The sequence below is a fragment of the Diplotaxodon limnothrissa genome, linkage group LG10 (genome assembly GCF_057381915.1).
Source record: "Diplotaxodon limnothrissa isolate DT_005_m linkage group LG10, D_limnothrissa_male_GT1.1, whole genome shotgun sequence".
Classification (NCBI taxonomy): Eukaryota; Metazoa; Chordata; class Actinopteri; order Cichliformes; family Cichlidae; genus Diplotaxodon; species Diplotaxodon limnothrissa.
Window position 1 is genome coordinate 20,974,865 of NC_140605.1, and position 26,308 is coordinate 21,001,172.

At 41.3% G+C, this 26,308-nt stretch overlaps 3 protein-coding genes and 2 non-coding genes across 5 annotated transcripts; all 5 read right to left on the reverse strand.

The window, feature by feature from the left end:
- Positions 1-3,588: 3,588 nt before the first annotated feature.
- On the reverse strand, positions 3,589-11,469 carry bicdl2l (bicaudal-D-related protein 2-like). The gene is made up of 7 exons (XM_085363874.1): positions 11,394-11,469; positions 10,714-11,249; positions 10,001-10,120; positions 9,750-9,908; positions 8,692-8,774; positions 8,438-8,558; positions 3,589-4,062 (listed from the first exon to the last, which is right to left on the reverse strand). Exons 2-7 carry the CDS (start codon positions 11,239-11,241, stop codon positions 3,709-3,711), a joined length of 1,365 nt encoding a protein of 454 aa, XP_085220000.1. The 5' UTR covers positions 11,242-11,249; positions 11,394-11,469; the 3' UTR covers positions 3,589-3,708.
- Positions 11,470-16,098: 4,629 nt separating this feature from the next.
- Positions 16,099-19,626, reverse strand: sumf2 (sulfatase modifying factor 2). Its single transcript, XM_085363875.1, has 9 exons — positions 19,496-19,626; positions 19,260-19,407; positions 19,065-19,179; positions 18,762-18,806; positions 18,119-18,269; positions 17,802-17,857; positions 16,769-16,853; positions 16,439-16,580; positions 16,099-16,341 (listed from the first exon to the last, which is right to left on the reverse strand). The coding sequence occupies exons 1-9, from the start codon at positions 19,536-19,538 to the stop codon at positions 16,239-16,241; spliced, it is 888 nt and encodes a 295-aa protein (XP_085220001.1). The 5' UTR covers positions 19,539-19,626; the 3' UTR covers positions 16,099-16,238.
- A 660-nt stretch (positions 19,627-20,286) lies between these two features.
- cct6a (chaperonin containing TCP1, subunit 6A (zeta 1)) lies at positions 20,287-26,060 on the reverse strand. Its single transcript, XM_085363876.1, has 13 exons — positions 25,853-26,060; positions 25,183-25,246; positions 24,430-24,564; positions 24,142-24,315; positions 23,820-23,923; positions 23,463-23,733; positions 22,988-23,070; positions 22,636-22,732; positions 22,375-22,522; positions 21,598-21,731; positions 21,353-21,455; positions 21,116-21,188; positions 20,287-21,040 (listed from the first exon to the last, which is right to left on the reverse strand). Exons 1-13 carry the CDS (start codon positions 25,987-25,989, stop codon positions 20,968-20,970), a joined length of 1,596 nt encoding a protein of 531 aa, XP_085220002.1. The 5' UTR covers positions 25,990-26,060; the 3' UTR covers positions 20,287-20,967.
- On the reverse strand, positions 21,836-21,970 carry LOC146624380 (small nucleolar RNA SNORA22). Its single transcript, XR_014906560.1, has one exon. It is a non-coding gene; the product is annotated as a small nucleolar RNA SNORA22 (small nucleolar RNA).
- LOC146624381 (small nucleolar RNA SNORA22) lies at positions 23,152-23,287 on the reverse strand. The gene has a single exon (XR_014906559.1). It is a non-coding gene; the product is annotated as a small nucleolar RNA SNORA22 (small nucleolar RNA).
- Positions 26,061-26,308: the final 248 nt, after the last annotated feature.

Consider the following 26,308-nt stretch of genomic DNA (forward strand, 5'->3'; position numbering starts at 1 on the left):
GAGCCAGTTCACTGTTGCTGTCTTGGCGTTTTCCAACTTGAAAATAACTTCACTGAGAAATCAAGGGGCAGTACATGTTCATACAGCGCTGTGAAACAGTATTTGTCCCCTTCCCAATTCTTGTCACACTTACCATATTTTCCATACCATAAGGCGCGAGTAATCCGGGTCCAAAACTCCATCTGCTTCAGGTCCCAAAGTTAAACGAACACTGCAGTATCACTGAGAGTTAAAAACTGTCTAAATTCCTTCATTTTTAATATTTTTAATAAACATTTTTAATAAAATGTTTAATAATGTTGCTGCTTTACTAGACGTAAGAATTAAGTTTAACATCCAGGCATCCATGAAAATAGAATTTATTAAATTTAACAGAGGTAGAAGTTAGCGGGCAGTTAGCTCACTAATTTCCACCTAAACATGACAGCATGTCCTGAGTGAGAGATTTCTGAAAAAATTAAAAAGTACAGCTCTGCTATCACTTCCACCATAAATAAAGACAGAACACGTCAGCAGTGACGTTTGTAGGGTTACTGAAGTTGGGCTAGCTGGTATAGAATGATGTGCTACGTGAACGCTAGTGACACAGCTATGTTAGCATAATATTAGCACAGTAAAGCTGAAGGATGAACGCTAAGTTTTTTTCGCTCGATAAAGGTTAACATGAGGGTTCCTGATGGTTAGGGAAAAATGCAATCGCATGGCAGGATGCTGTAAACGGACTAAACTTTAGTCAGGAGGACAACTGAGATAATCCATCCACAATATGAGTCATTAATATACTGCAACAACATGGGAATAGAGCAGCTGCGAGAGAATTCAACATTAATGAATCAATGGTACGGAAGTGGAGGAAGCAAGAAAAATGAGTAAAGTTTGACTTATCTGACTGTTTTGCTTAATGTGCCTTATGTATGAAAACAGACCCGTTCATCGACAGTGCGCCTTATAATGTGGTGCACTGTATGGTCCGAAAAATAGGGTACGTGTTACAGATCATTAAACAAATTTTAATTTTAGAAAAGATCATCTAAGTAGATGCAAAATGCAGTTTTTTAAAAGATGATTTCACTGACTAAGGAAAACGGTTAAACCTAACTACCAAACCTTCCTGGTCCTGTGTAAGAAAGTAATTGCCGCCAAAACCTACTAACTGATAGGTTCACCCTTGGCACCAAGAAATGCAATCAAGTGTTTGCTGTAACCGCTTGATTGCATTTCTTTTGTTTTGGCCTAATCTTATTTGCAGAATTGTTTTCATTCAGCCAAATCGGAAGGTTTTCGATTATGGAAGTTTAAGGTGATGCCAAAACATCTCAATCTGATTCACATCCAGACTTGAATCAATTCAAAACTTTCATTTTGCAGGTTTTTGGGGGTTTTTTGAGCCATTCAATGGTGGACTTGCTGATGTGTTTTGCATCGTTGTACTTCTGCATAACCAAATTGAGCTTCAGGGCACGTCCTGATGTTCGGACATTCTCATTTAGGACTTTCTGGTAGAGAGCAGAATTCATTTTTCCATCAATTACAGCAAATTGTTGTGGTCCTAACGCAGCAATACCACACTATCACCATCACGTCTGATTGTTGGTGTGGTTTTATGTCATATGTAACAGAACTCAGACCTTCCATAAAGTTCAGCTTTTGTCTCATCAGTCCACTGAATATTTTCCAAAAACGTTAAGATGCTTCTTGGAAAATGTGAGATAAGCCTTTGCGTTCTTTTTGGTCATGGATGTACTTTTTGCCCATACTCTTTCTTAATGCTGACTTATCTTGATGCATTCTCAATCATCCAGGTAAGTAAAACCCCAAAAAGTTGATTCTGTTCATCTACGTCCAGATGAACAGAATCAACTTTTTGGGGGTTAATGCTGACTTGTGAGTGCTGACCTCAACTGAGGCATGTGAGTCCTGCAGTTCTTTACATGATCTGGATTGTTTTGTGACCTTTAAGTGATTTCTTGACTCACCAGGTCTGACAGTAAACAGACCCGGGTGTGGCTAGTAAACCTGAACTCAGCTTTCCAAAAAATGTGGTTAAGCACAGTTAATTCATAACTTAACAAGGAAGGCAATTACTTAAACCTACACCACAGATCATGTAGGTTTTTCCTTAAAGGTACGGTGTGTAAAATCTGACCATTAAATGTCAGTAGCTTGCACAGTTTTGTTTTCTTACCTCTCCCAGTTGAAGCACAAAATCCTGACTCCAGTGGCCGTTGTAGAACAAACAACTCTTGAGTGTTGTTTGTCTGTAGCGAGTGTAGGCTGTCAGTATGCTGTTTACCTCGGTTTGTCCACATCTACTTACTCTGTAAGAGGCTGTAAAAGTTTATAAAAGGAGTCTGGTATGAGTCAGAGAAGCTCACTGTCCGATGACAATGATAAAAAGGTAAAATGTTAAGGAAATGCTACGTGGTAATCGCTGCTTATTTTTTTTAACACTCACATGTTAGAGCCCTGACTTCAGCTCAGGAGCTGAGGCTTGCGGTAAGGAGGAGGAAGAGGATAACATTTTATTAAGATGTTTTTATTTCTTTGGTGAAAGGTTCCTCTTCTCAGAAATATAAAGATAAAGAATAGATATTAAGTTTTATATCTTGAAGGTGAAGGCATGAATTAAAATTTGCATCTGCAAATGGCTACAAGTTCTTGTTTCCTCTGCTTTTGGCATACTGCATATATGACACATATATTAGGCGGGATGTGCATTGGGATACTGGATTCAACATGGCAGCTTCCACAAACAGGCGCCTGTTTCTGTGAATTTCTAATGAATTAATTCTAAGTTTAGGAGACCAGAATTTCAAATCAGCATCATGTTGCCATGGTAAGACTTAAAAGTAGTGACAGAGCACCCCATCCCCCACCACCCCTGCCAAAGAAATATCAGGAAATGTTAAAGGTAGCTGAGATTAAATGGCTCCTCAGATTTTTACAGTCACAGCCTTTTTATTCAAAATCTAGAGGAGTGGACCTTTGCTGTTCAAAACACTAATTCACTTTTCAGGCCTTGAAGCAAAACCCACATATAAAGTTTATTATTTAAAGGGACTTAAAATAAACTGAAGCTGGACACCAAGAGTGCTTTTTATACAGCATAAGAACTGAATAGGATTTTAATTAATTTACAACAACAGCATTTGTAAAACTGAATAAGATTAACAGTATTTAATAATTACATGTCTTCATATTATGTTTCATACTTAAATTGCACTAGATTCAAGATCCAAAATATGTTTCCCAAGAATATTGAAACATCTCCTCCAGGTATGTTGAGATATTTTAAAAAAAAATACATGATGGTTCTTGCACAGAAAAAGTTCAGTGACTTTATAAAAACTCCTTAAACAGAATTTGCAATATGCAATATTATTGTTCTTTGCAGAAGTGTAACAGAGATGTCCCTTTATTCACTCCAGACCCAGTTCTCTGGAGCGTTTTCGCATCACACTTGTTTCAGCTGTTTATGGCTGCCTTCCTGACAAGCTGTCACATCATCCTGTCCAAACAACTAAGACTTTAAGTAAGAGCAGAGAAGGAGATCAATGTGAAAACAGTCTTTTAGTTTCAAACGGCGCAGTGAGGCTCAAAGGACAACAAAAAGCAGCGTGTTTTTCATTGTGGAGGAATTCTAAAGAGCTACACGTCAAAGTTTTGCAGCAGAACGAGTGTTTGAAGTCATTCGAAGTCATCACTACTTCAGTCGAGCGATACGACCTGAAAGCCATCGTCTTCTTCCCTTCCTCTCGCTAAATCCTGGTCTCCTTGACGACTGCTCTTGCCCATCCTGAGCTTGTCCCTCCAGTTGCTACTTCTGCCAATGGTAGGGGGCGTTTTGGGAGCCAGAGCAGCAGATGCTGCAGACTTGGAGGTGGGGCTTTGGTTTGAGCTGTTTGCGGGGGTGGCGGCTCCAGCCACAGGGAAGGTGGTCGGCCGCTGCATGGGTGCTCTGTTCGTCCTCCTCAGGATGCCCATGCGAGAGGGCTTCTTCTGGTTCTGCTCTGCCTGCTGCTGACTCTTCACCTGCTGTTGGAGGATCAGCTGAAAGTCCTCCTGAGGTAAGTCAAGGAAAAAACAATGTCAGCACATCGTTACAGCACATCCATCCCTTTTCTTCTGCGTACCCATATAAGGATCATGGAGAGACTGTCCAAGATAAAGACAATGTTGGATAACACCTCCCACCCACTCCATGACATGTTGGTCAGTCACAGGAGCTCGTTCAGTGAGAGACTGAGATTACCGAAAAGCACCACTGAACGACACAGGAAATCATTCCTGCCTGTGGCCATCTCCCTGTACAACGCATCCACTTAACACACTGTTTGCTGCTACAGCTACACATGTTTCTTTTCCAAATATTTATTTATAAGTGACTTATGTATGTATGTATGTATGTATATATATGTATATATTGTACTATTCTTAGTTAGCGTATTGTCTGTCTTGTCTTAATGTTGGTTTAAAATGGAGCACTGTAACAAAAAATAATTTCCCCCAGGGATCAATAAAGTATTCTGATTCTGATTCTGATTCTGATTATGAGACTGGCCTATCCCAGCTGTTATAACAGTGGCAGGCAAAGTAGACACAGGACAAGTCGCCAGTGTGACACAGTGCTAACACATAGAGGCAGTTCACTCTGACATTCACAGCTGTGGTCATATTAGAATCATTCAAGCACATCTACAGACTGGTCTCTAAGCAAAGGTAGGAAACAAGTGAGAAAATATGCTGATTGACCAGTTTTATAACATTAGAGTGTGACATCTGTGTCACACATGCCTTTTCTGCAGCTGCTTTCAGAGCGATGCATGTATACTGACTGAATAAGAGGCTGTACAGAAATGCATTAAGGGAAGGCCATAGAGACAGATTCAGGACTTTTCATGTTTTTATATCACAATTACCCCACTAATAAGTGCTCACACATAATGCATGCGTACTGTGAATCTGTCTAATAAAGCAAGAAACATAACTACATTAAATTTGGCCTTTATCCACCCCTGGATCACCCCCAGAGTTGCTGTTATTGCTTTTTAGATTCCTCCAAGGAAGTCCGGTTCTGAGCAACCATCAGCTTTAGTGATGGTTGCTCTTTGACCTTACCTTATCCGTAATGACTATTAGACCAATCTGAATATTGTATTAGCGTTGAGTCCAAAGATGACCAAACCAAAGGCGGCATATCTGGTCAGGAACTCAATAACACTTGAATTTGTCCCACAGGTGCAAACTATCTTGGAGTTTAATGGAAATTATATATATATATATATATATATATATATATATACATATACATATATACATATATATATATATATATATATATATATATATATATAAAAACACCCAGCACGCCCCTGCGGGCGGTTTATCCTTCAAGCTCGGGTCCTCTACCAGAGGCCTGGGAGCTTGAGGGTCCTGCGCAGTATCTTAGCTGTTCCCAGGACTGCGCTCTTCTGGACAGAGATCTCCGATGTTGTTCCCGGGATCTGCTGGAGCCACTCGCCTAGCTTGGGAGTCACCGCACCTAGTGCTCCGATTACCACGGGGACCACCGTTACCTTCACCCTCCACATCCTCTCGAGCTCTTCTCTGAGCCCTTGGTATTTCTCCAGCTTCTCGTGTTCCTTCTTCCTGATATTGCTGTCATTCGGAACCGCTACATCGATCACTACGGCCGTCTTCTTCTGTTTATCTACCACCACTATGTCCGGTTGGTTAGCCACCACCATTTTGTCCGTCTGTATCTGGAAGTCCCACAGGATCTTAGCTCGGTCATTCTCCACCACCCTTGGGGGCATCTCCCATTTTGACCTCGGGACTTCCAGGTTATACTCGGCACAGATGTTCCTGTACACTATGCCGGCCACTTGGTTATGGCGTTCCATGTATGCCTTGCCTGCTAGCATCTTGCACCCTGCTGTTATGTGCTGGATTGTCTCTGGGGCATCTTTACACAGCCTGCACCTGGGGTCTTGCCTGGTGTGATAGACCCCAGCCTCTATGGATCTTGTGCTCAGAGCTTGTTCTTGTGCTGCCATGATTAGTGCCTCTGTGCTGTCTTTCAGTCCAGCTTTGTCCAGCCACTGGTAGGATTTCTGGATATCAGCCACCCCCTCTATCTGCCGGTGGTACATACCGTGCAGGGGCCTGTCCTTCCATGATGGTTCCTCGTCTCCCTCCTCTTTCTTGGGTTTCTGCTGCCTGAGGTATTCACTGAGCACTCGGTCAGTTGGGGCCATCTTCCCAATGTATTCTTGGATGTTCGTTGTCTCATCCTGGACTGTGGTGCTGACACTCACCAGTCCCCGGCCCCCTTCCTTCCGCTTAGCGTACAGCCTCAGGGTGCTGGACTTGGGGTGAAACCCTCCATGCATGGTAAGGAGCTTTCTTGTATATTATATATATATATATATATATATATATATGTATGTGATTTGAGGACCATTTGAATATTTCGGGGGTTTTTTAAGGGTGGCTGCATAAGCAGAGACCACCCTCACTAACTTCTGATGCAAACCCAGTCATTTTGTTGCATAAGCAGGCCTGAACTATGACAGAAACACCTCAGAGCTTCAAGGTCGACTCCAAGTAGGATTTCAGGTGTAACAAGTTAAGTCACGAGTCACTTCAGCAGAAATGTCTTCTACTGTGATGCGTAAGTTCAACAAGACAGGTCTATAATCACTCGTCTGCCTGCTTTCCTGGGTTTTTGGCTACAAGTCTACGCTTTACAATATTTCCTCTTTCCCACACTGTAAAACTCAATGCTGACATCATCGCTCTAGTCCAATCATTTATCTTTCTCCGAGCTGCTCGTGTCATTCTATCATTCAAACTTTATTTCATTTTTTTTAAAACACAGATACCACTATACTCTGTTATGAGGGGTCATCAAAGTCTAATCACCAAACATCATGTTGAGTTCTTCCCGATAATTTCTCCTTAAACAGCGAATGTGCAAAATTTGTGTGTAAAAATATTTTTTGGACACTTCTCTTACAGCAGCCATTCACATCGGCAGTTTTGTGGCATTTTTTTATTTTTGTCATAAATTTAATTTTCCAATTGTTTTTCCCACAGGGATGAAACAGATCTGACCAATCAGACCATTGGATTTGGCTACGAGTGCACCTCAAAACGCGCACCAATAAGGAATATAGATTATATAGAATATTTTACCTCAGACACACACCTAGACAGCTCCAAGTAAATGAGCTCCCTGAAATTATTTGATCCCAACTCTGCCAACAAAGCTCAAACTGCCACACTGACATCCTGAAATATGTACGAAAGCAGCCGCGATCCACTTTCAGCACCACAGCTCTTCCTTTTCTTGTTTAGAAACATCAAGACCAGCTCCACATTGCCTGATGTTGACCTCTGTTTTTTCAAAGTGCATCTTTTGAGGACGAATTTTTCACAAAATCGCAACGTGTTCGGTGTGTGTGTTGTTGTTTTTAACAGCTCATTCAGTGCATAAAGGCTTTAAGGGATGACAGTATTTTTATACCAGCGTTGATTCCACGTTCATCTTTATCTTGTAAAAAGGTTGTAACATTAAAAACATTTACTGTATGGTCCTTAGGATTAACCCAAAATAAACAGTGGAGTCCCACTGTGTGACTTAGCAGACTGCATAAAGACATACAGATAAAAGGATCACTAAAACTACACAAATAAAAGCCAACAATTAAGAAATTCTAGGAAAATGGCGCTAACGAAGGTCTAAACACAAAGAAATCTAAGATATAATGAATGGGTAGGCTTTTGATATTTTACAGAAAGCCAGAAACACACTTAAATGAGATTCACATCCTATCCTGAGATGCATCGGAGTGAGATGAACACTGACAGTGACAGTAAGGTTTTGATGTTTTGTTTCAATTACTCACAGATGTGTGATGCATTAAAACCACATTTTTTCTTCTAAACTATGCAAACATAAGTCTTCCATCTTTCATGCAGTTTACGTGAAATGACTTGAGGTTTCCGGTACACCTGAAACAGATGCTGCTGCTCTCAACATTAAAGAGCATACCGTGTCATTTCAGTTTAACGCTGTAGCAGTCAGGTGCTCGGAAGATGAAGATGTGGGCCATAAGCCAAAGTGCCAGAACAGCCGCTGGCATTAACGCCTGCACGTGATGGCGTGCTGAATTCAATACAAGAGAGTTTTAATTGCAGTCTGGTGTGTGTTTTTATTGGCTGAACACGAAACCAGGTTGTGAAAGTATGTGTGCGTGCGTGTGTCCTACTTTCCCCCACTCCTTTGAGTGTCTTATGTTTACACCTTCCCACCAGCTCTCTTTTCCTCAGTAAAGCCCAGTGTGCTCAGATTATAGATCTCGGTTGAGTGTTTGCCCAGAGAAGCACACCCTTGTGTTGTCTCTGTTAAACATTAAACTCATCTCAGGTTTACCTTCCAGGCCTCGAGCTCCAGCGACAGTTCCAGACGTTTCTGTGCAGCTTCCAGCAGGTGGTTGTTCAGCGTCATCATCTCCGTCTTACTCCGCAGCAGCTCGGCCTCCATCGCCTTTTTCCTGCACAGAGGAACAGAAAGAATGACACACTCCACAAAAATAGATGCAGTACAGTCAGCTTCCCTCTTTTTTCCCCCCTCTTACATTTCGATTATTTTGCTCTTTAGAGGAGTGTGACTGTGTATGTGCTCACTTTTCTATGGCCTCATCTCTGTCCCGCAGCGCCTGCTGGAGAATTGCACTGTCTTCTGCCACCTTTCCTCCAGGTTTGGACTCCTGGATGGACAAACAGGCAAACATGGCAGCGTTATCTTTCTTTCCATTACCTAACATTTTCCACATTTAATCTCACTAACTTTAGTCTCTCTTATCAGCTGAAATCTGGGCTCTACCTTAGTTCCACACCTTGAAAGTTTCTGTAAACATCTCACAAAGCAAACTCCAGAAAGACTTGCTGATGGTGTTACTTGTAAACTTGTTCGACTGCATACCTGAGCTTAGCACATGGGTGGAGGAATTAATGATGTTTTTTTCTGAGGCAAACAATGACGATGTTTCATCAGGAGGAGACAGAGATGCCCTCAGCGTGAGCGTTAGTATCTGTGTACAAGCCTCGGGGCTAATGCTTAGAGGATTTTTGTGGTGTTAGCCAGAGTCAAAGAAAAATTACTCGTGTTAGGATGTTTGTTTTATTTACTGTGGCCCATTTTCTTAAGTATAATACACAATTTTGCCTTTACTCTATAATTTCCTGTTTACTGACTCCCCAAAAGGCCCATTGTTAGCCAAAAACCAACAAAAGCACTACAAAAATGTATTAATGCTTCTTTTGAAGTCACGTTAATACCAGGAGTGCCCAGTGGTCTAAAGACTATATAATCACTAATGTTTAAGGTTATACAATGGAGCAAATAAATATTTGATATCTTGCTGAATTTTTTAGTTTGCTCACGTACAAAGAAATGAGCAATCACTAATTTTTATAGTAATTTCATTTTAATGGTGAAAGACAGAGAAGCATCCCAAAAAACACACATTACATAAACGTTATAAATTGATTTGACTAACGAATTCAGCGAGGGATCAACTAATAATTTTGCTCACTGAAACTAAAATTTCCATTTCAATCATTTGTCACCTTTGACCTTCTGCTAGCATAAAAACACTCGTCTGAGTAACGTGTCCACTGAAACCAGCTCAAACAAAGACGTCAGAGAAATAGAAGTGCTGACGAGCTTTATTTACTCTGACCTGTTTGGTGTGGCTGATTGCCAGTTTGCGGGCCACGTTCTGCAGCTGGCCCAGAGCGGCGTCCAGGCGGTTTTCCCCATCGGACGGCTCGATCTGGCTGGACTCTGGCTCTGTCAGCGGGTGCAGCAGCCTCAGAATAGACAAAACTTCCTCTGTGACCTGGAATAAAAATCAACGGAAAAGACATTTTTTTTTAAACCTCCAGAGCTCTGCGGATGTATACCATAGTACTGTGTTGTGGTAAACTGTACCCGATCTTTGTGTTGACTCCAGCCCTCTCCTTCTCTGTTTTCCTGCAGTTTGTCCACCTGGGCCTTCAGCTTGATACTTCGTCTGCGGGACAGCTCCACTTCTCGCCGTACTTCTTTAAGCTACAAACACCATAATTTAATATCCCATCAGAAAATGTTTAGTTTCTCTTGCTGTGAAAGTAAATCAAAGCCTGCACTCAAAAGCTCCTACTTCATGACATTTTTTACACAATCTGAACAGAAACTGCTAATCTACAATCTCGAGTGAAACAACAGATAAAAAATCCAGTCATACTAGTTGAGAGGTCATCCAACACTAAACTGTTTGATGACGTTCACGTCTTCACACATGAATGCAATCCTGGAAGTGTGCGTACACACAGATATCAGAGATATAGGACTAATAAGTGCTGTTAACATGTGTCCAAAATCATTCATTGTCACTGGAAACTGAGGTTTACTGCACTCTGACAGCAGAGCATCAAACGTGTTTTTATTCTACTTCATTATGTTTGCATGGCAGGACTCTGTGCGCTTTGTGTGTTTGTACCCTTTGATACACTGCTAAGCAACAGTTCAATCAGCCTCCTCCCTGTTTTACAGGTTTCATGTTTGACAATCCTCTTCAAACAGATCTCAGTTCAAGCGCTGGTGCTTTAAAATATTTGTGGTTTTTACACACGTGAATATTAAAAAGACTATCTTGGCGTTACCGTGTCTGAGTAGTGTCCCAGTGTTCTGCGTCTGCTGAGTGGCTTGCCACTGTTTAGCAGGTCTGGTAGGGTCCCGTCTAGGTAGTTCCTCTGGAAAGAGTTTGTGTTTTCATTGGATCCTGACCCTTCAGAGTCCCTTGCTTCCTCTGAGGCCACCTCACCCACGCTGTCTTTCTCGTCAGACTGTGAGGTGCTTTCGTCGTCACCCAGCTCATCTTCGCTGATATCGTTCAAATTCAATTCGTTAATGAGGCATGTGTTTTTACCAGCCAGCAGACTGGCAGTGTTTCCTTTAGAGTAATCTTTCTCTGTCTCGTCTACAGACTCTTCTGGATCGTCTGTCTTTGTTGTGGCATTTGGTTCAGGTTCTCTTGGCAAAACCATTGCTCGGTAATAAGTATATTTGTTCCTGAGCGAGCCCAGCTGTCTGTCCTCCAACCTGTTCAGAGAGGAGTAGAGTTGCTCGCTGGTGGTGACTCGAGGTCTCAGCTTCTCATTGAGGACTGAAAAAGGCTGACTGAAATCCATGGCCGGCTCTGTGGAAGTCACAGGCAGAAGTGGGCTCAGTTAAACCATCTGCAGACAGCGCCAGGTAAAAACAAACTCAGGAAAGCAAGAGGAAGTCCATAAAACAAGGTGGAGTGAGGATGACAAATAGAATGTCATTAAACTTGTTTTACCTGAACTGTGTGCGTCTTCACTGGGGCATGATATGACACGATGTGATGTCAGCGGAGGCTGTGGCTTCAAGTGGCCCGTCTGAGCTTTCTTCCTCCTTTTTCTGCCGCTACAAAAACATGACGTGCAAACATACCACAGCAGCAGGGAGACAAATGGGAGGAGGGCTTCTGATACAATCTAGTTATTCAAACCTGACGCATGAAACTTTATTTAAACTCTTCCTTTATCAAGAAAGTCACACATACATAGAACATAGCTACTAGGAGTAGGCCAGTAAACAGAGGTGAAAATAAATTACACAACAGCATCAGCGGAAGTGAATGTTTGCTTGTGAAAAATCACACTTCTGATAAGTCCCTGATTTATTTTTGGTACTGAAAGACTTTGGGGAAAACACCAGTTAGAGTCATTCCTGATATCTGAGGTAAAACGGATTCTGTGACAAACCTCCCACATGCCTGTGCAAAGATGAATCAGTAAGTGACTGAAGGAAAAAAATGATCATCATCAGTTATGTGCATTTAAAAAAAGCTGTTTCCATTACAGTTCACATGGTTATGCGATTCACCAAGATGCAGCAAGGAAGTGGTTCTTGATTGTGTTTTTCCCACTAAGCCAAGGCTGTTTTGAGCAAGAAGTAGGTCGCCTCTAAATTAAATATTCAGCTAGATAGGCCCACTTTTTTTTTTAAACAAATTCTCTTAAATATGGAATCAGACATCTCTATTTCACTGTTTTGAGGTGCTTCTGCTTTTTTACCCGTCAGTGCCACAATTAATCTTGTAATTTGCCTTAATTACCTTTTTTCTTTTTTTGCAGTATACAACTACTTTATTGTGGCTAATCAAAGTCAGTAGAATGACAGACTGAGGCACATACCTATCTGAACAAATGTTGTTTAACTTTATTTATGCCTCAGAGTTTTAATCAGATATATCTGACACAGAAAGTTTTCACAGGACTGCATTCAGTCACGCTAGAAACTAAATACACCCTATTATCTACAATCCTGTAGAACGATGTGGAGGAATTTTGGCTCACTTTTTTACTAATGTTGTTTCAGTTCATTGAGGTTTGTGGGCATTTCATTATGCACAGCATTTCAATCATGTGCTTCAACATTTCCTCCTTTCTTTTTCAGTCATTCTGGTGTAGATTTGTTGCTGTGTTTGGGATCAATGTCCTGTTGCATGACCATACAACCTAGCTTGAGCTGTTGGATGGACGGCTTCACATTTGAATCTTTGGTATATAGAGGACTAGGCCTGTGGCTGCAAAACAAGCCCAAACCATCACCCCTCCTCCACTGTGCTTGACAGCTTTTACTAGATGTTTCTGCTAATGTGCTGCGTTTGTCCATTACGTCACATATCTCCAGTTTCACCTTGTCTGTTCAAAGGACATTTTTCCTTTTGTTCATATGCAACAATGCAAACCTAAGCTGTGTTCCCATCTTCTATTTGGTTGGAAACCCTTCCAAACAGGCCATGTATGCTCAGTATTTTTCTTATTGTACTGTCTTGGACTTAACATTTAACATGCTAACTGAGGCCTGTAGAGTCTGAGATGAGCGCACTTTGCTTTTGCGTATCATCTCGGAGTATTGCATTGTCTGACCTTGTGGTCAATTTGCTAGGAAATCTACTCCTAAGAAGATTGTAGCATTAAGCTAACACACACCTACTTAGTTAATCGAGTAAATTTGATAAGCAGCACCTGGCTGCTGCTTATCCACTTGCTTCCTGTAGAAGCTGTAAGGCCATCTGCATATAGTCCCGTCTATGAGCCTGTTGCAGCTAGCTATTGGTTATCTTAGCTTAGCATTTTTGATCTCCAGATCAAAAGCACCTCAGCACATTTAAAGCTTTCTAATTAACTCTTTATGTGGCTTAATTCTCACAAACAGAAACAAAAAGAGTAAAGAATTAAGAACAGCTTATTATTATTCAATAATAATAATAATAATAAATTTTAATTATGAAGTTGCCTTTCAAGACACAAGATAAAATGAACAAACAGTGGGTTCACAGTGAAAATGCACATTTGAGCAGATGGGTTTTGAGTTGAGATTTAAACTGGGGGTAAAGAGTTCCACAGCCTGGGAGCAGAGCAGCTAAAAGCTCTGCTTCCCATGGTGCTGAGGCGGAAAGAGGGCACAGCGAGCTGGATAGAAGAAGAAGATTGAAGTGAGTGGGCAGAAGAGATAGTGCTTAACAGGTCAGACAGGTAAGGAGGTGCAAGGTTATGAATGGCCTTGAAGGTGAGCAGAAGAAGTTTGAATATTATCCGGAATTTTACTGGGAGCCTGTGAAGTTCCTGAAGAAAAGGGGTGATGTGCTGGTAGGAGGGGGTTCTGGTGATAACGCGAGCAGCAGAGTCCTGAAACAGTTGAAGCTTATGGAGGGTTTATGGGGGAGACCATGCAAATGAGAATTGCAGTAGTCAATACGGGATGTAACGAGACTGTGGACAAGAATGGACGGAAACTGGGTGGAATGAGAAGGACGTAATCTGTTTATGTTGGGCAGATGGAAATAGGCAGAACGGGTGAGATTATAGATGTGAGATTTATAGGAAAGTGAACTGTCTAGGATGACACCAAGGCTCTTAACCCGAGGAGAAGGGAAAACTGTGGAGTTATCAATAGTGAGTGAGAAATGGTTCAACTTCAAAAGGTTGGATTTGGTGCCAATAAGGAGGATCTCAGTTTTATCCTCATTGAGCTTTAGAAAATTAGAGCTATTTACTAAGTTTTGAATGCTTTCTGCTGTTTGTAACTGATGTAACAAGTTTTGTCACCACGTTTATTAATGAAGTCCTCCTGAGCCCTGATACATATGTCAGATTTAGATTTTTCAATTCTATTTTTTTAATATTATGTATTTAATGTATATGAAATAATCCCATGACTTTGCGTTCTGATATCAAAGCAAAAATATTCAATAAAACTTCACCATGCTCCAGAAATATTTGTGCACAATTGCTTCACATTATAACGCATTCCAAGAAGCTGCATCGTCAGACAATACCTGTGGAGGTGGTCTGTGACAATGTGAGGCTATTCATATGCATTCATTTGCAGGGCGGTCCCTGTTGTATTTCCAGTGAAACAATTTTAAAATGTCAGCAGTGTTGCGCGTTTAATTTTTGTCTTGTGTAATTATGTTCCAATCAGAAAGAAAGTCAGTAAGCAAAGAAACACATTTAACTCTGTTCTGTATTTTGGAGTTATTCTCACTGTTTTGGTAAGGTTCAATAAAGGGGGTGGAGCCTTGTGGAGCACAAATACCAGACTGTACAGCACCTTTTGTTTTTCCTCAACTGAATGAATCAAGGACCTCCCAGGTCTTTGGTATTAATACAGACATTTAGCCTGTTCTTAACCAGGAAGATTAAAAAAAAAAAAAAACTTTCTGCAAAGTCATTCAGAATTTGGTAACAAGACATCCTAACATCTGCCTCTAACTTTGCTCTCCTCCTCAAGAAATGCAGCTTAAAACAACCTCTGCACAAGCTGTTTGATAACAGTTTGTCCATTTTATATCATTAGATTATTAGAATAACCAGGACTCAAACTGATTCTTTGGTCAGGGCTAAGACACTTCATCACAAAGTCAGAGGTCATGGCTTTATACTGTTACTGTATTTAACCAAAGTGGAGTTTTTCAAAACATTTCTGGTCTGTTTAGCAGAATGAGCCCAATCAGTCAGACCCTCACTATGGGAAAGTAAACAGAAAGCCAAGGACAGGATTAGAGAAGCCTAGACTGAACAAACGGACCAATTTACTACCCAGTCACATAGAAATGCTCAACAAAAGACACATCCCACCACATGGAAGGAAGACTACCAATGCTGGCAAAGAGTGCCCCACTTGTTCATTTCACTGGATATGTTCAGAGGCATGTAACCAAGTCTCTTTAGTTAAGCCTGCACTATGCAGCAGAAACAGCTCCGGGATGGGCAGCCATGTGCTGTGACCAGTGAGGAGAAAGAGAAAAGAGGGGCACAGAGGGAGCACAAACAGCAGTGCTCCGTGGGGATTATATAGTACAATGAGGTCTTTTGAGAATAAATGTGGAATAAATTCAGGAATTCACAGGGATCCACTGAAGAGAAGCTAACGGGGGAGAAACATGATCTCGCAGTACTCACACTGCAAGGTTGCAAAACGAGGAATTTCAACAGTCCAGCCTAGAAAGAAGGAAGTAGTTTTGAGAGAGCTGAAGAATTTTAGATTGATGTTGGAAGTGTCCAGAATCGACAAGATTAGAAATGTGTACATCAGAGCTCAGGTTGAGTGTCTTGGGAGCCAAAGGTTTGAGAGGCAAGGATAACAAGCTTGGACATTTACAGAAGAGGAATAGTGGATATATTGGACAAAGAATGTTGAAGATGGAGGTGCCAGGCAGGAAGAAAAGAGGAAGACCAGACGGGAGATTCATAGATTTAGAGAGATGTGAGGGATAGGGTGAGATGGAGGCAGATTTATCTCCTGTGGCGACCTCTAAAGGCGAAGTAGCAAATGCATGGTGTAATCATTTAGCATCTGGCATGATGTTACTGTTACAGGTAAACAGAAAGTTCTTGGAAAATAGCAATAAATTATTTTTTTCATCATTTTAAAAAGTATTTTTTATTAAATGTTTCATAATGGTAGATTTCCTTTATTCTTTATGAAATTCTCCACAGGAGAAATATAGTTAGCTTCACGTTTAATGTGAATTTCTTCCTCATTTTTATTTAGTCCTTTGCTTCCATCTTGTTGTAAACTTTAAAGTCATCACATTTATTATTAAAGGCTGTTCACTGCTGGCTCAAATCCACACTGCTGTCCTCTGAGGCTATAGTTCTGCTTTTTCTTTTTTCTTCCTGCCCTTCTGTCCATCACTGGCAGCACATCTGAATCCAAGGTTGTCAGAAGCAGAGTCGGGAGTGTTGCCCATCCTGCAGGATGCACAGTTGTAAGCCTTACTCAAGATTAAATCGGTGGGTCTGAACATACGTTATCTTTTGTTTTTGTTTTTTTACCTCAGAAACTCACCTGGTTGTGATTCGAGCCTTGTGATTAGCTGAACCGTCCACTGTGTCGATCCAGGAGGCACCGCGCAGCACGTACATCGGCCTCGCTGCTGAAAAGCGTGTGGATGTCCACTCCCATGTATTTCCCATCATGTCATACAGTCCTGGAGGAAGATTTGTCATTATGTGTTAATGTTCACAACATAAAATGTGAGAAGAAAAATCAAATGTTTCCAAAAGCTCAAAACACAAATGTAAAGTCTTAATGCACAGTTAATATTCCTCTTAAACATCTTAGCTACCAATCAGCTCTTTCATCATGCTGATAACATCTGTGTTAAAACAAGATTACCATAGCTATTCTGGGGAGGGTATGCTGTAACAGGAGAGATGCCGTGGTATCCATCCTCTGCAGTGTCTCCATCTGGGAAAGATCCCTAAAATACACGAAAGCTAGAATTACCACAATACCACACTTTAAATCCATGTTTGTCCAGACTCACAATACAGTAAGTGAAGAATTACATGAGTCTTAGTCACAGATGGGCAGTAAAGCGTAATCCGATTACTTTTTTCAAGTAAAGAGTAAAGTAATTAGATTACTGCTACTTACCCGTAAGCAGGCTACATTACTGCGTTACTAAACCATTATTTTGTTTGTGAGAGTGTCTTATGACAATGACGTACGAGCGTGCGACGTCCGTGGCAGCAACAGACGTGTGTCAATCAACAACAGATGACATGGACTGCGGCTGAGTACTGAGTACGACCATGTGGCGTCCACAGTACTCTTTGCGTGGGAAGAAAACGTCTTTCTACTGCAAAAACTTTAACTTTAAATCTGAGCAAGCACCTGGCAAGCTGCCACAGGAATGTTGAATTCACAGAGAAGCCCCCGGATCCTATACAGCTTTATAACGTATTTGTAACGTATTCAAGTTGTGTATCATGTTTTTTAAAGTAACTTAAGTAATAACGTAACCAACTACTTTTGAAAAGAAGTAATCAGTAAAGTTAACGGGATTACTTTCTTGGAGAAGTAATCAGTAATTAGTAACTAATTACTATTTTCAAGAAGCTTGACCAACACTGGTCTTGTCTTAGCAACAAAAATTAATCTCCCCAACTCTGGATCCATACAAATTTAAAATATAGTCGCATGTTTTGTTCCTCAGTAACAAAACATGCGAGTGTAAAACATTGTTTTACATAAACACAGAGGGTTTTTTCTGTATTCAGATATACAATATATATTTACTTAATAACAAAGACAAAAACATAATGTCAGTGGCTAAAGAAGCATTAGTGAAAACCTAATCAGAGCCTCCCATGAGAACAATACTAATGACCTAATGATGACCTAACCATGACTGCAACATGCTGACCTGCCACAGGTTGGTTCTGTTGGCCTGGAACTTGTTTCCCCATGGGTAGGTCCGACCTGCAGCATAACAGCCAGGAAAGAGATTAGATGAACAATAAAATTATATTTCAGTTTTGTGAAAAAGTCCATTATTCAAACTAGTTTCCTGATTTTTCACAAAGACTTGACTGAATCTGAAACACAAAAGCAGTTTTGGGTTCCTCTGTCGAGACAATAACAAAGGAGCTGCTGAGCAGAAACATCACTGTGTGCGACTTAAATGTTGTCAGCTGGAAGTGAAAGTCAAAAACTCGACTATAATAGCAGTAAACATTATACCTTGCAGCCCCCCACGTGCAGCCCACTCCCACTCCTCCTCCGTGGGCAGTCTCTTGCTTTTCCAGCTGCAGAAGGCCTGGGCGTCATTCCAGCTCACCTGAACCACTGGAAAGTCCAGACGATCTCGAATCCCCGAACCAGGCCCTGAAGGCTGAACAGTAGAGGGTCAACGTGCGTGGCAAAAAAGTAGGCATGGCAGGAAGGCAACAATAATTCTACCAACCACTCGTTACAACAAATGTGTAAAGAAAAACACCTCTGAATACTGAAACTGAGACTACAATTTGGTCGGGCTCAACAAAGCAAAAGTTAGACAACAGAAGACTGGAAAAATGCGGTTTGGTTTGATAAGTGTCGATTTACGATAAAGCACATTTGGGATGTGGACGCAACAGAAGAGTTGCATTGTGGATGTGCAGCTGATGATCTGCAGCGGCTGTGTGATGCTGTCCTGTCAACATGGACCGAAGTATCTAGGAATGTTTCCAGCACCTTCTTGTATCTGTGCCACAAATAATTCAGCAGTGCTTAAGGAATAGGGGTCTGACTCAGTACTCGCATGGTTTACCTAATAAAATGTTATAAGTGAGTGTAAACAAAAACTGTCAAAAACATAGGAACAAACTCACAATGTGCAACTCACCTGTCTCCAAAACACACGCTCTATAGGCAGCCACCACGGAGCAGACTGATGGAAAAGATGAGGAAATAGGTCAGAAGCTGTTTACAACAGTAAGAAGCTCTACATTATATATTTTATTTATTGTGGAGAATCTCTTTAAATGCTGAGATGCCTACAAATTGTTTCATTAATTATTATGAACAACACTAACGTTAGACATATAAAAACAGCAAATCTTCATATCTGAGATGTATGCTTAAAATTGTGAAATAAGTAATCTAGCTGGTAATCTGATCTATTAATCAGAGAAAAATAACTCGGCACCTCAATTCTCTGAGTGACTTTGCTCTTCAGCTCTTCTGACACGAAGTCCTGAAACACGAAACTCCAGCCAAACGTCTCGGCTTCAGTTTTGTACTTCTGGGCTCTCACAAAGTCTCTGTGGCAAATAAATGAACAAGTCACCGACTTCAGTGCATTAGTTCTGCCTTAATTCATTTCAATGTAGATCTTATTTACCTGAAATCGGCGTTTGTGACGGGGTGTCTGTCTATTTCAAAAGGCTGAAGCTCGACCTCCTTGGTGGGAGACTCTCCGTCTCTCCCATCGGGTGCACTGGTTCCCATTGACATCTTTCCTCCCGGGATGTTCACCATTTCCTCCGCGGCTGCCAGGAACAAACATGCCTCGATGGGTATTTATTTAAGTGTTAATGTTTTTGTTAAATTCAGAAATGAAAGAAAGAGTCCTCTTACCGGCCCCTGTCAGTAAAAACACAGCAAACATCCAGAATACCATCGTCTTTGCTAAAACTGGTTTGAAACCACGTCTAAACAAAAATATACACGTTAAACGTTTAACCACGTTCAAATGGAGAACTTCTCAAAGTTCAATTTCATTTTTTAGTCGTTTCTATCGGACAGATTTCACCGTTGCACCTCAAAATTGGTTCCGTCCGTTTTTTCAAATTCACGCGATACTTCCTCTTTCCCAAAGCTTTGTAGTTTAATAATATTGAGAATAATATTAATATTGTTAATAATAATAATAATAATAACAGGAAGAGTATTACATTGGAAAATATTTCGAGTAAGACGTAAACACCGATGCTCTGCGCTGGTGTAATATAAATCGTACTCAACCCTATCTGACTGATTCAGCTTCTCAATTACAGTTACAGGTTATGTTTTACTCCCATGCAGCACATCTGTGTAACCCTTTCTCAATTCTCAAGTACATCTGCTCTCTGGTGTCAATAGGCTATTTCAGCCCAACACCCCAAGTACACATTACACCACTTTTAATGCGCTGCACTGTCCACTTGACTTCTGTTATACTGAACCACTAACATATCTATTTGCTATTTTTTAATGTGAATTTGAGAACTGCTGCTTTATTAAGCATATTTACTTTTTAATTAAAATGTCTTAATTATATAGACTTTTTTTAATGTTACAAGAACTCAGGGATCTCCCAATGTTTGTGAGCAATGACGTTTTACTCATTGGGGTCTTTTGCTGGGATGCATTTATTGTGAAGCCTTCATTTTGATGTCAAAAGGCAGGTGAATACAGAAAGTTCAGAAGTGTTTGCGTTTTGATTTGGTGTGTCGTGAAAACTCTTTAGAAACTAGAGCTTATTTACAACAGTAGAAAAGTGCAAGAGGAAGCACACAAAGGACACATGCAGAGGATCAGTGTGACAGGAAGGATGCTAAGGGGAGAGATAAGAGGAGATGGAGACTGATGATCTGCTTAATTTCTTATGCTCCGGTCCAACACTGGTTGTGCATTACAGATCACATTTTTCCTGATGAGCTTCCAAAGCATTCATGGACTCAGAGCAGAAAAAACACAGATGTTAACTTTTATATGTTTGACTGATTAATTCTTCAACGACAAAGAACCACATTTTTACGGAGCCAGGAAAACCTTTAATGGGTAGAAACAAAACTGAGGCAGAGGTCAGTGCTTTTAACAAAATCTCATAAATAAACCAATCATTTTAGAGGGAGGCGATGACAAATCCATGGAAAACAAAAAGAACCTCATGACTAGCATGACAATGATGTCTGACAGGCGCTGCGATGGATGCCGTGGATGTTTACAGCGGGCTGTCCATCAGACTGGGGGTGCTTCAGAGTGCCTACAGCGGGAACACGTTGACTGAACCTTTAGGTAAACAACTATCCCTGTGAGTATAACAGCTGCAGCTTCTTTAGGTGACTTTAACCTTTGAGAGAAGACATTCCAGCTCGCATGATCTCATCCACCAACAAGATGTTGCTTGCGATCACCGTGCTGTGAACAGAGACCCGTGTTAGTGACCCATGTGGGCGATACATCGGGGTAATTTAAAACATTCCTTCGTCTCACCATGAGTGAAGAAGCTGTTTCTTGACACTGTAATTATCCCATACGCCTGCTTCTCCTGCCACCATTGGTTCTCCTGCAAAGCAAAAGGTTAGAATAAAAAAAAAAAAAGGTTTAAATTCTGCCAAATTGTTACTGTTTAATAACTTCACATAGCTAAATACAACAATTATAGAGTTTTACTCTAAACTTTAAAATGCAATCACTTCAGGATTGACTGATCGCTGCTGTGGTTCTCACCTGTGCTGAGGTCTACTCCAACTAGCTGGCCAGACTCTTTGTACTCTGTCTGCAGCTTCAGCAGGGTCTCCTGTGGGTCGTAGCCAGAGTTCTGGGCCAGAACCTAAGAACAGAAAGATGGCATTTTAAAAACATCAGTAAATTTTGATACAGGATGGACTATAAGAAGGTGACAAATAATGGTGCAGCAAGAAACAAACCAGGTTTCGGTTAATAAAAATGACAGAAAATGAATTATTCTTTACCTTAGGGATGACTAGGAGAGCATCTGCAAATGCCTGGACTCCCAGCTGGGCTCTGCCTTTCACATTGGGCTTGTGTTTTACCAGAGCGTCTGCCACAGCAACTTCAAAGGCACCTGCACCGGAGACTACACTACCTGAAGACAGAAAAATAAAGATATTTAGGAAAGCAAACAAATGTGTCATATAAATTAACCCACTCGGGGAGGGAACAGCTCTAATATTTAAAACAATTAGTGGAGTTTGTTCTGATCAGCTGAATACATGTAGGAGAGACTAAACTCTCCTAATGCAGAGGACAAGATCAGAGTCATTGTAGCACAGACACTGAGACCAGGGAGAGCCACACTAGCATCCCTGGGTGTTCGCTGTGCAAATGAGACCTGTTCTGTTTTCCTTAAGGACAAATTAACCACCTTCAATTTCAGCTTGTTATCAACATAAAGAGAAAATGGATATTTTGATCTACAGTTTGTCCACACAATATTTGGAAAAAGCCTTAAAGGACTTCAGAGTGTTGTTTCATGAATGAATTTCTGCTTAAAGAATTCTAAAAACACTGATTTGTCTGCACACAGACATTAAAAAAAAAGTGTTAATCTGTTTAAAAAGGTAGCATTTTATAAGCCATACTAATGGTCAAGCAGAGCATCCAGTAGGATTAATTCAGATAGAACAAAACTGCAGAAATTCATCATCAACAAAAGTTTATGTTAATAATTTTTTAGTAAAAGGATTTTAAAAAGTAAAATAAGCATAGAGGAAATGTTCAGCTCTTACCATCTTCAATAGCGTTCTTTACTGCCCGCAGACCGTCCCTTACGGCATCTTTGATCTGTGTGAGGGTGTGTTTGTTGGGTCCCTTCACCAGCAGGGTAACTGAGCGAGGGTTTCCACACTTCTCGATGAACGTGTACTTCTCCTCTCCCTGCAAGCAAGGTTGCAGCATTAATATCATTTTAATTTTAAAAAGTTTAAATTTCACAGTTTTGTGGACTGAAAGGTAAAAAATAGACCCCCCCCCCAAAAAAAAAGTCTCACCAGTGTGTGTTCATAAACCAGGCCAGCATGTCCCAAGCATTCAGGTGTGAGGTCATCAACTGAGTTCATGGCGATGCCACCGCAAGCGAGGGTGAGCCTGTCACAGGAACGACACACTGAGTGTAATTCAGCTTCTTAATATATGACTGACTGACACCGGCTGGTAGTGTAAAGCACCTGTACGGGTGTGTCTGTGCCAATTTCAAAACATAAAGCATGAGCTCATCTCAGCATGTTAAATCAAACAATTCAAAAATCTTCTATGAACTTTTATCTAAGTAATGTAATGTTTTGCTCATCTCAACTATAAAACACCACCAACATTTATAACACTGAAAAATATTTTTCTCACCTCTCCATGTTCCTCCTCTTTGCCCTCCGCAACCCAACAATGCCCTCTTTGGCTAGGGCGTCCAGGGAGAATGGGTCAATACCCTAAACACACACACAAAATAAGAAGACATGCTTGAGACTGCAGTTTACACTAAATAGTTCGGTAAATCTAAGCGATGTAAAGATTATCCTGATCCGCTGAATACATGTAGGGGAGGAAGAGACTCTCCTAATGCAGAGGTACAGATCAGAGTTACTGTAGCACAGACACAAAAACCAGGGGGAGCCATGATAGCATCCTTGGGTGTTCGCTGTGCATGCAGCCAGATTGGCTGGGCCAGTCTCAAAAGGCTTAGTGTTCATATGAAAACACAAAGTCAAATTACGAGCCTGTATCTTTAGTAGTACAAGCCAGACTGAACTGAGTTTGACAATTCTTTTTTTTTTAAACTTTAGCCTTTGAACTATGTTAACATCCGCATTTTCTAGCATACCTTCTGGTTAATGACGACAAAGCCCTTGTCCCCATTGGGACACACTTTGTTTTTCAAGGCGATAATCTTCTGCACGCGGTCCTCGATGAACTTCCTTTCTGCAGCCACGAGCTTCTCCCTCTCATCAGCGCTCTTGTAGAAGAAGCCAGAGTTGACCTCGGTCTTCTCGTACTCCAAAGAGACGTTGCACGTCAGTATGTAAGCATCCTCCACCCTCTTCTTCATGTCTGGGTGCCGGGCGCCGTGGTCCAACACCAGACCTCTGATCAGCCTAAGAAATAACAGATCAGCATTTAGAATTCACAGTTAAGCACAGTCTTGTCTTATTCCCCTCTCCACCTCTGTATTTACACTTACTGTGTATCACAGTCGGTCTTGTGCTTCATCTCCATGATTTCCACCATATACAAGTCAGTGGGTTCATTGGGTTTAGCGATGGCGAGCACAGCATCTACTACAGCCTGCAAACAGACAAGGTGATCACAAGCTAAATGAGCGACAGCTAAGATTAGAGAATAGAGAAGTGCACTCACAACAAGCTACAGACTGCCATAAAGGTTCAAGAATAAGTAAGCCCTTAGGTCTGTGGCAACTTTGAAATGTCAAAGTAAACTAACTAATTGGCTATAAGGTAAAAACATCTAACATCTGCTTTGTGCTCGATTCCCTCATGTCTCACCTCAGTGAGCAGGTCTGCCAGCTCTGCGTGGACCTTGGTTCTGAGGGAGGTGCGTGCGACGTTAATGAGGGTCTCTCTATCCATTTCCCGAGTCACCTTTACTTCCTCAAGAACAGCCAAAGATTTCTCTTTTGCTGCCTCAAAGCCCTCGGCAATGATTCTTGGATGAAGACCCTGCAACAAACCATTAAAATGGAGTTGTGGTTAAAAAAAAAGATACCTCAACAATTCATTCACTAGAGAGACTGACATGCCAAATACAAACACACACTGTGAACTATCTTGTACCTCTGAAATGTAAAGGTCAGCCTGCTTCAGCAGTTCACCAATGATGAGGACGTTGGAGGTGGTACCATCTCCTGTGATGTCATCCTGTGCAGTGGCAACCTTGGCAATCAGCGATGCTGTAGGGTGCTGAATTTGCTGAAAGGGAAACAGGTTGGGAAAAATTTTATGAAAATCCTCATTCATGGGTAATTCATGGCAGCAGTGCTAAACCTACTGATCCATTATTAATTATTATGAATCCTCAGTTGCATTACAAGGTACTAAGTTTGCTTTGAAGTGCTAAAAAAGGTATTTCCAGTTGCTCCCTTGTTTCCCAAAGGGACAGACAGATCTACAAGTTGAATAGGCACAGATTTTACACCGGATACCCTCCCATTAATCTGTACTTGGGATGGCATTAGGAGGATAGCAGGTTGTGTGGCCCGGTCAGCTGGTAAAGACTTCTGCGTTCAATATATTTTTTAGAATTTAGGTACGTTGTAATGGTTAACGAATTATTGTCAAATTATTAATGTGCACTGTGACAAATGTGGAAAAAGTGCCATCAAGTTCAAACCCTAAAGCACATCTATCCAGATATTTAAAGCTCAGTCAGATAACATGCTGCTGTTAAACTCATTGTTTGTGAGAACAAAGGCTTAAGAGACATATACAAACATTTAGGGTGTGGTCACTCTGTGAAATAGGCAATACAGTACTAATATGACATCACTGACAGAAGATCCTCATTTTACAGCTCATCGTGTCCCTTACCATCTCGTGTAGCAGGACGTTGCCATCTTTGGTCAACTTTATGTCTCCTGCACCAGACACCAGCCTGCAGATCCACAGAGACAGAAGAGGGTTAATATTTGTTAACCTACCTACTAGCGGCTTATATTATGATAATGCAAACTTTCACCCTATTATTGTTTGCCTGCTGAAGAACTCGCAGATTATGGCTGTTAGCTTTTATTTATCCATTTCCTCACATCATCTACAAATCCCCAAACAAATCTCTACCTGTAACTGAGTTATTCAGTCGCTCATCAGTATCTTTAGTTAGCGTTAAGGCTAAACTTGTGGACACGTTATACTTAGTACTACGACTTTAACGTAAACTGGCATGATCTGCTAACCGACTGAAGCTAGCATGCTAACGTTAGCTTTATGGCTGTCAGAGCGGATCATGACGATGACTGGGCAGGGCAACGAGTGCCGGGAAAATCCGCTAACCGTTTAGCGATGGCAGGCCTCAATTTATTTTAAGTGTGTTTTGGACAGGTACTCTGTAATAAAGAGTGGATGGTTTCTACTTTTCAGGCACAAAGACTTTGGTGGCGACATACCGCTATCGGCTGCAATGCTAAACCGGTGAATTGCTGCTAACGTTAGCGAGTTAGCATATCACGCGTGCTGCACAAAGAACTCCGGCGGCACTCACATTTTCATGGTCCCCTTCGGTCCCAGGTTGCTTCTCAGCACATCCTGCAGCCCCCGGGCGGCACTAATGTTAACAGCCAGGGCGGCCTGGGCTCTGGCCACCTCTGCTTTGGGGTTTAGAGCTTTTACGGCAGCCATAGCGCAGCACAACCAGCGAAGTACAAGTAAAAAGTATCGCCGGTAGGGAGTCCACGCTACTCGGGTTCGGAAGCTCTAGAAAGGGGAGTCGCTTTCCAGAAGGCTCCAACACGTGTTCTCGTGCTGCATTTAGGGGACACGCCGACGCTGGGACATTCCGCATTTACAGCTATTACAACTGGTCCACACCATGATTTATATCAGTGCAGAAAAGTCATTACATTTTTCGAACCCATGGGAATATCGTGTCAGGTTGACTCGGCTTCTCCAAAAGAAACGTTAGAACACCTTCAAGGCAACAAAGTCAGATCATTTGTTT

Bases quoted from the DNA above. Each gene is read 5' to 3' on its own strand.
- bicdl2l (XM_085363874.1), bottom strand. From the start codon at position 11,241: ATGGATTTCAGTCAGCCTTTTTCAGTCCTCAATGAGAAGCTGAGACCT. The intron at 8,559-8,691 runs GTGAGCACATAC...TCCTCTGTGCAG, and splicing joins AGAGATGAGGCCATAGAAAA to GAAAAAGGCGATGGAGGCCG. The intron at 4,063-8,437 runs GTAAACCTGAGA...GACTTACCTCAG, and splicing joins TGGAGCTCGAGGCCTGGAAG to GAGGACTTTCAGCTGATCCT.
- cct6a (XM_085363876.1), bottom strand. From the start codon at position 25,989: ATGGCTGCCGTAAAAGCTCTAAACCCCAAAGCAGAGGTGGCCAGAGCC. The intron at 24,565-25,182 runs GTAAGGGACACG...TTTCCCTTTCAG, and splicing joins ACGTCCTGCTACACGAGATG to CAAATTCAGCACCCTACAGC. The intron at 21,041-21,115 runs GTGAGACGAAGG...CTCTGTTCACAG, and splicing joins AAACAGCTTCTTCACTCATG to CACGGTGATCGCAAGCAACA.
- sumf2 (XM_085363875.1), bottom strand. From the start codon at position 19,538: ATGGTATTCTGGATGTTTGCTGTGTTTTTACTGACAGGGGCCG. The intron at 18,807-19,064 runs GTGCCGAGTTAT...CTTTTCCATCAG, and splicing joins AAGTCACTCAGAGAATTGAG to TCTGCTCCGTGGTGGCTGCC. The intron at 17,858-18,118 runs GTATAATGTTTA...GTTATGCTGCAG, and splicing joins TGCACGTGGGGGGCTGCAAG to GTCGGACCTACCCATGGGGA.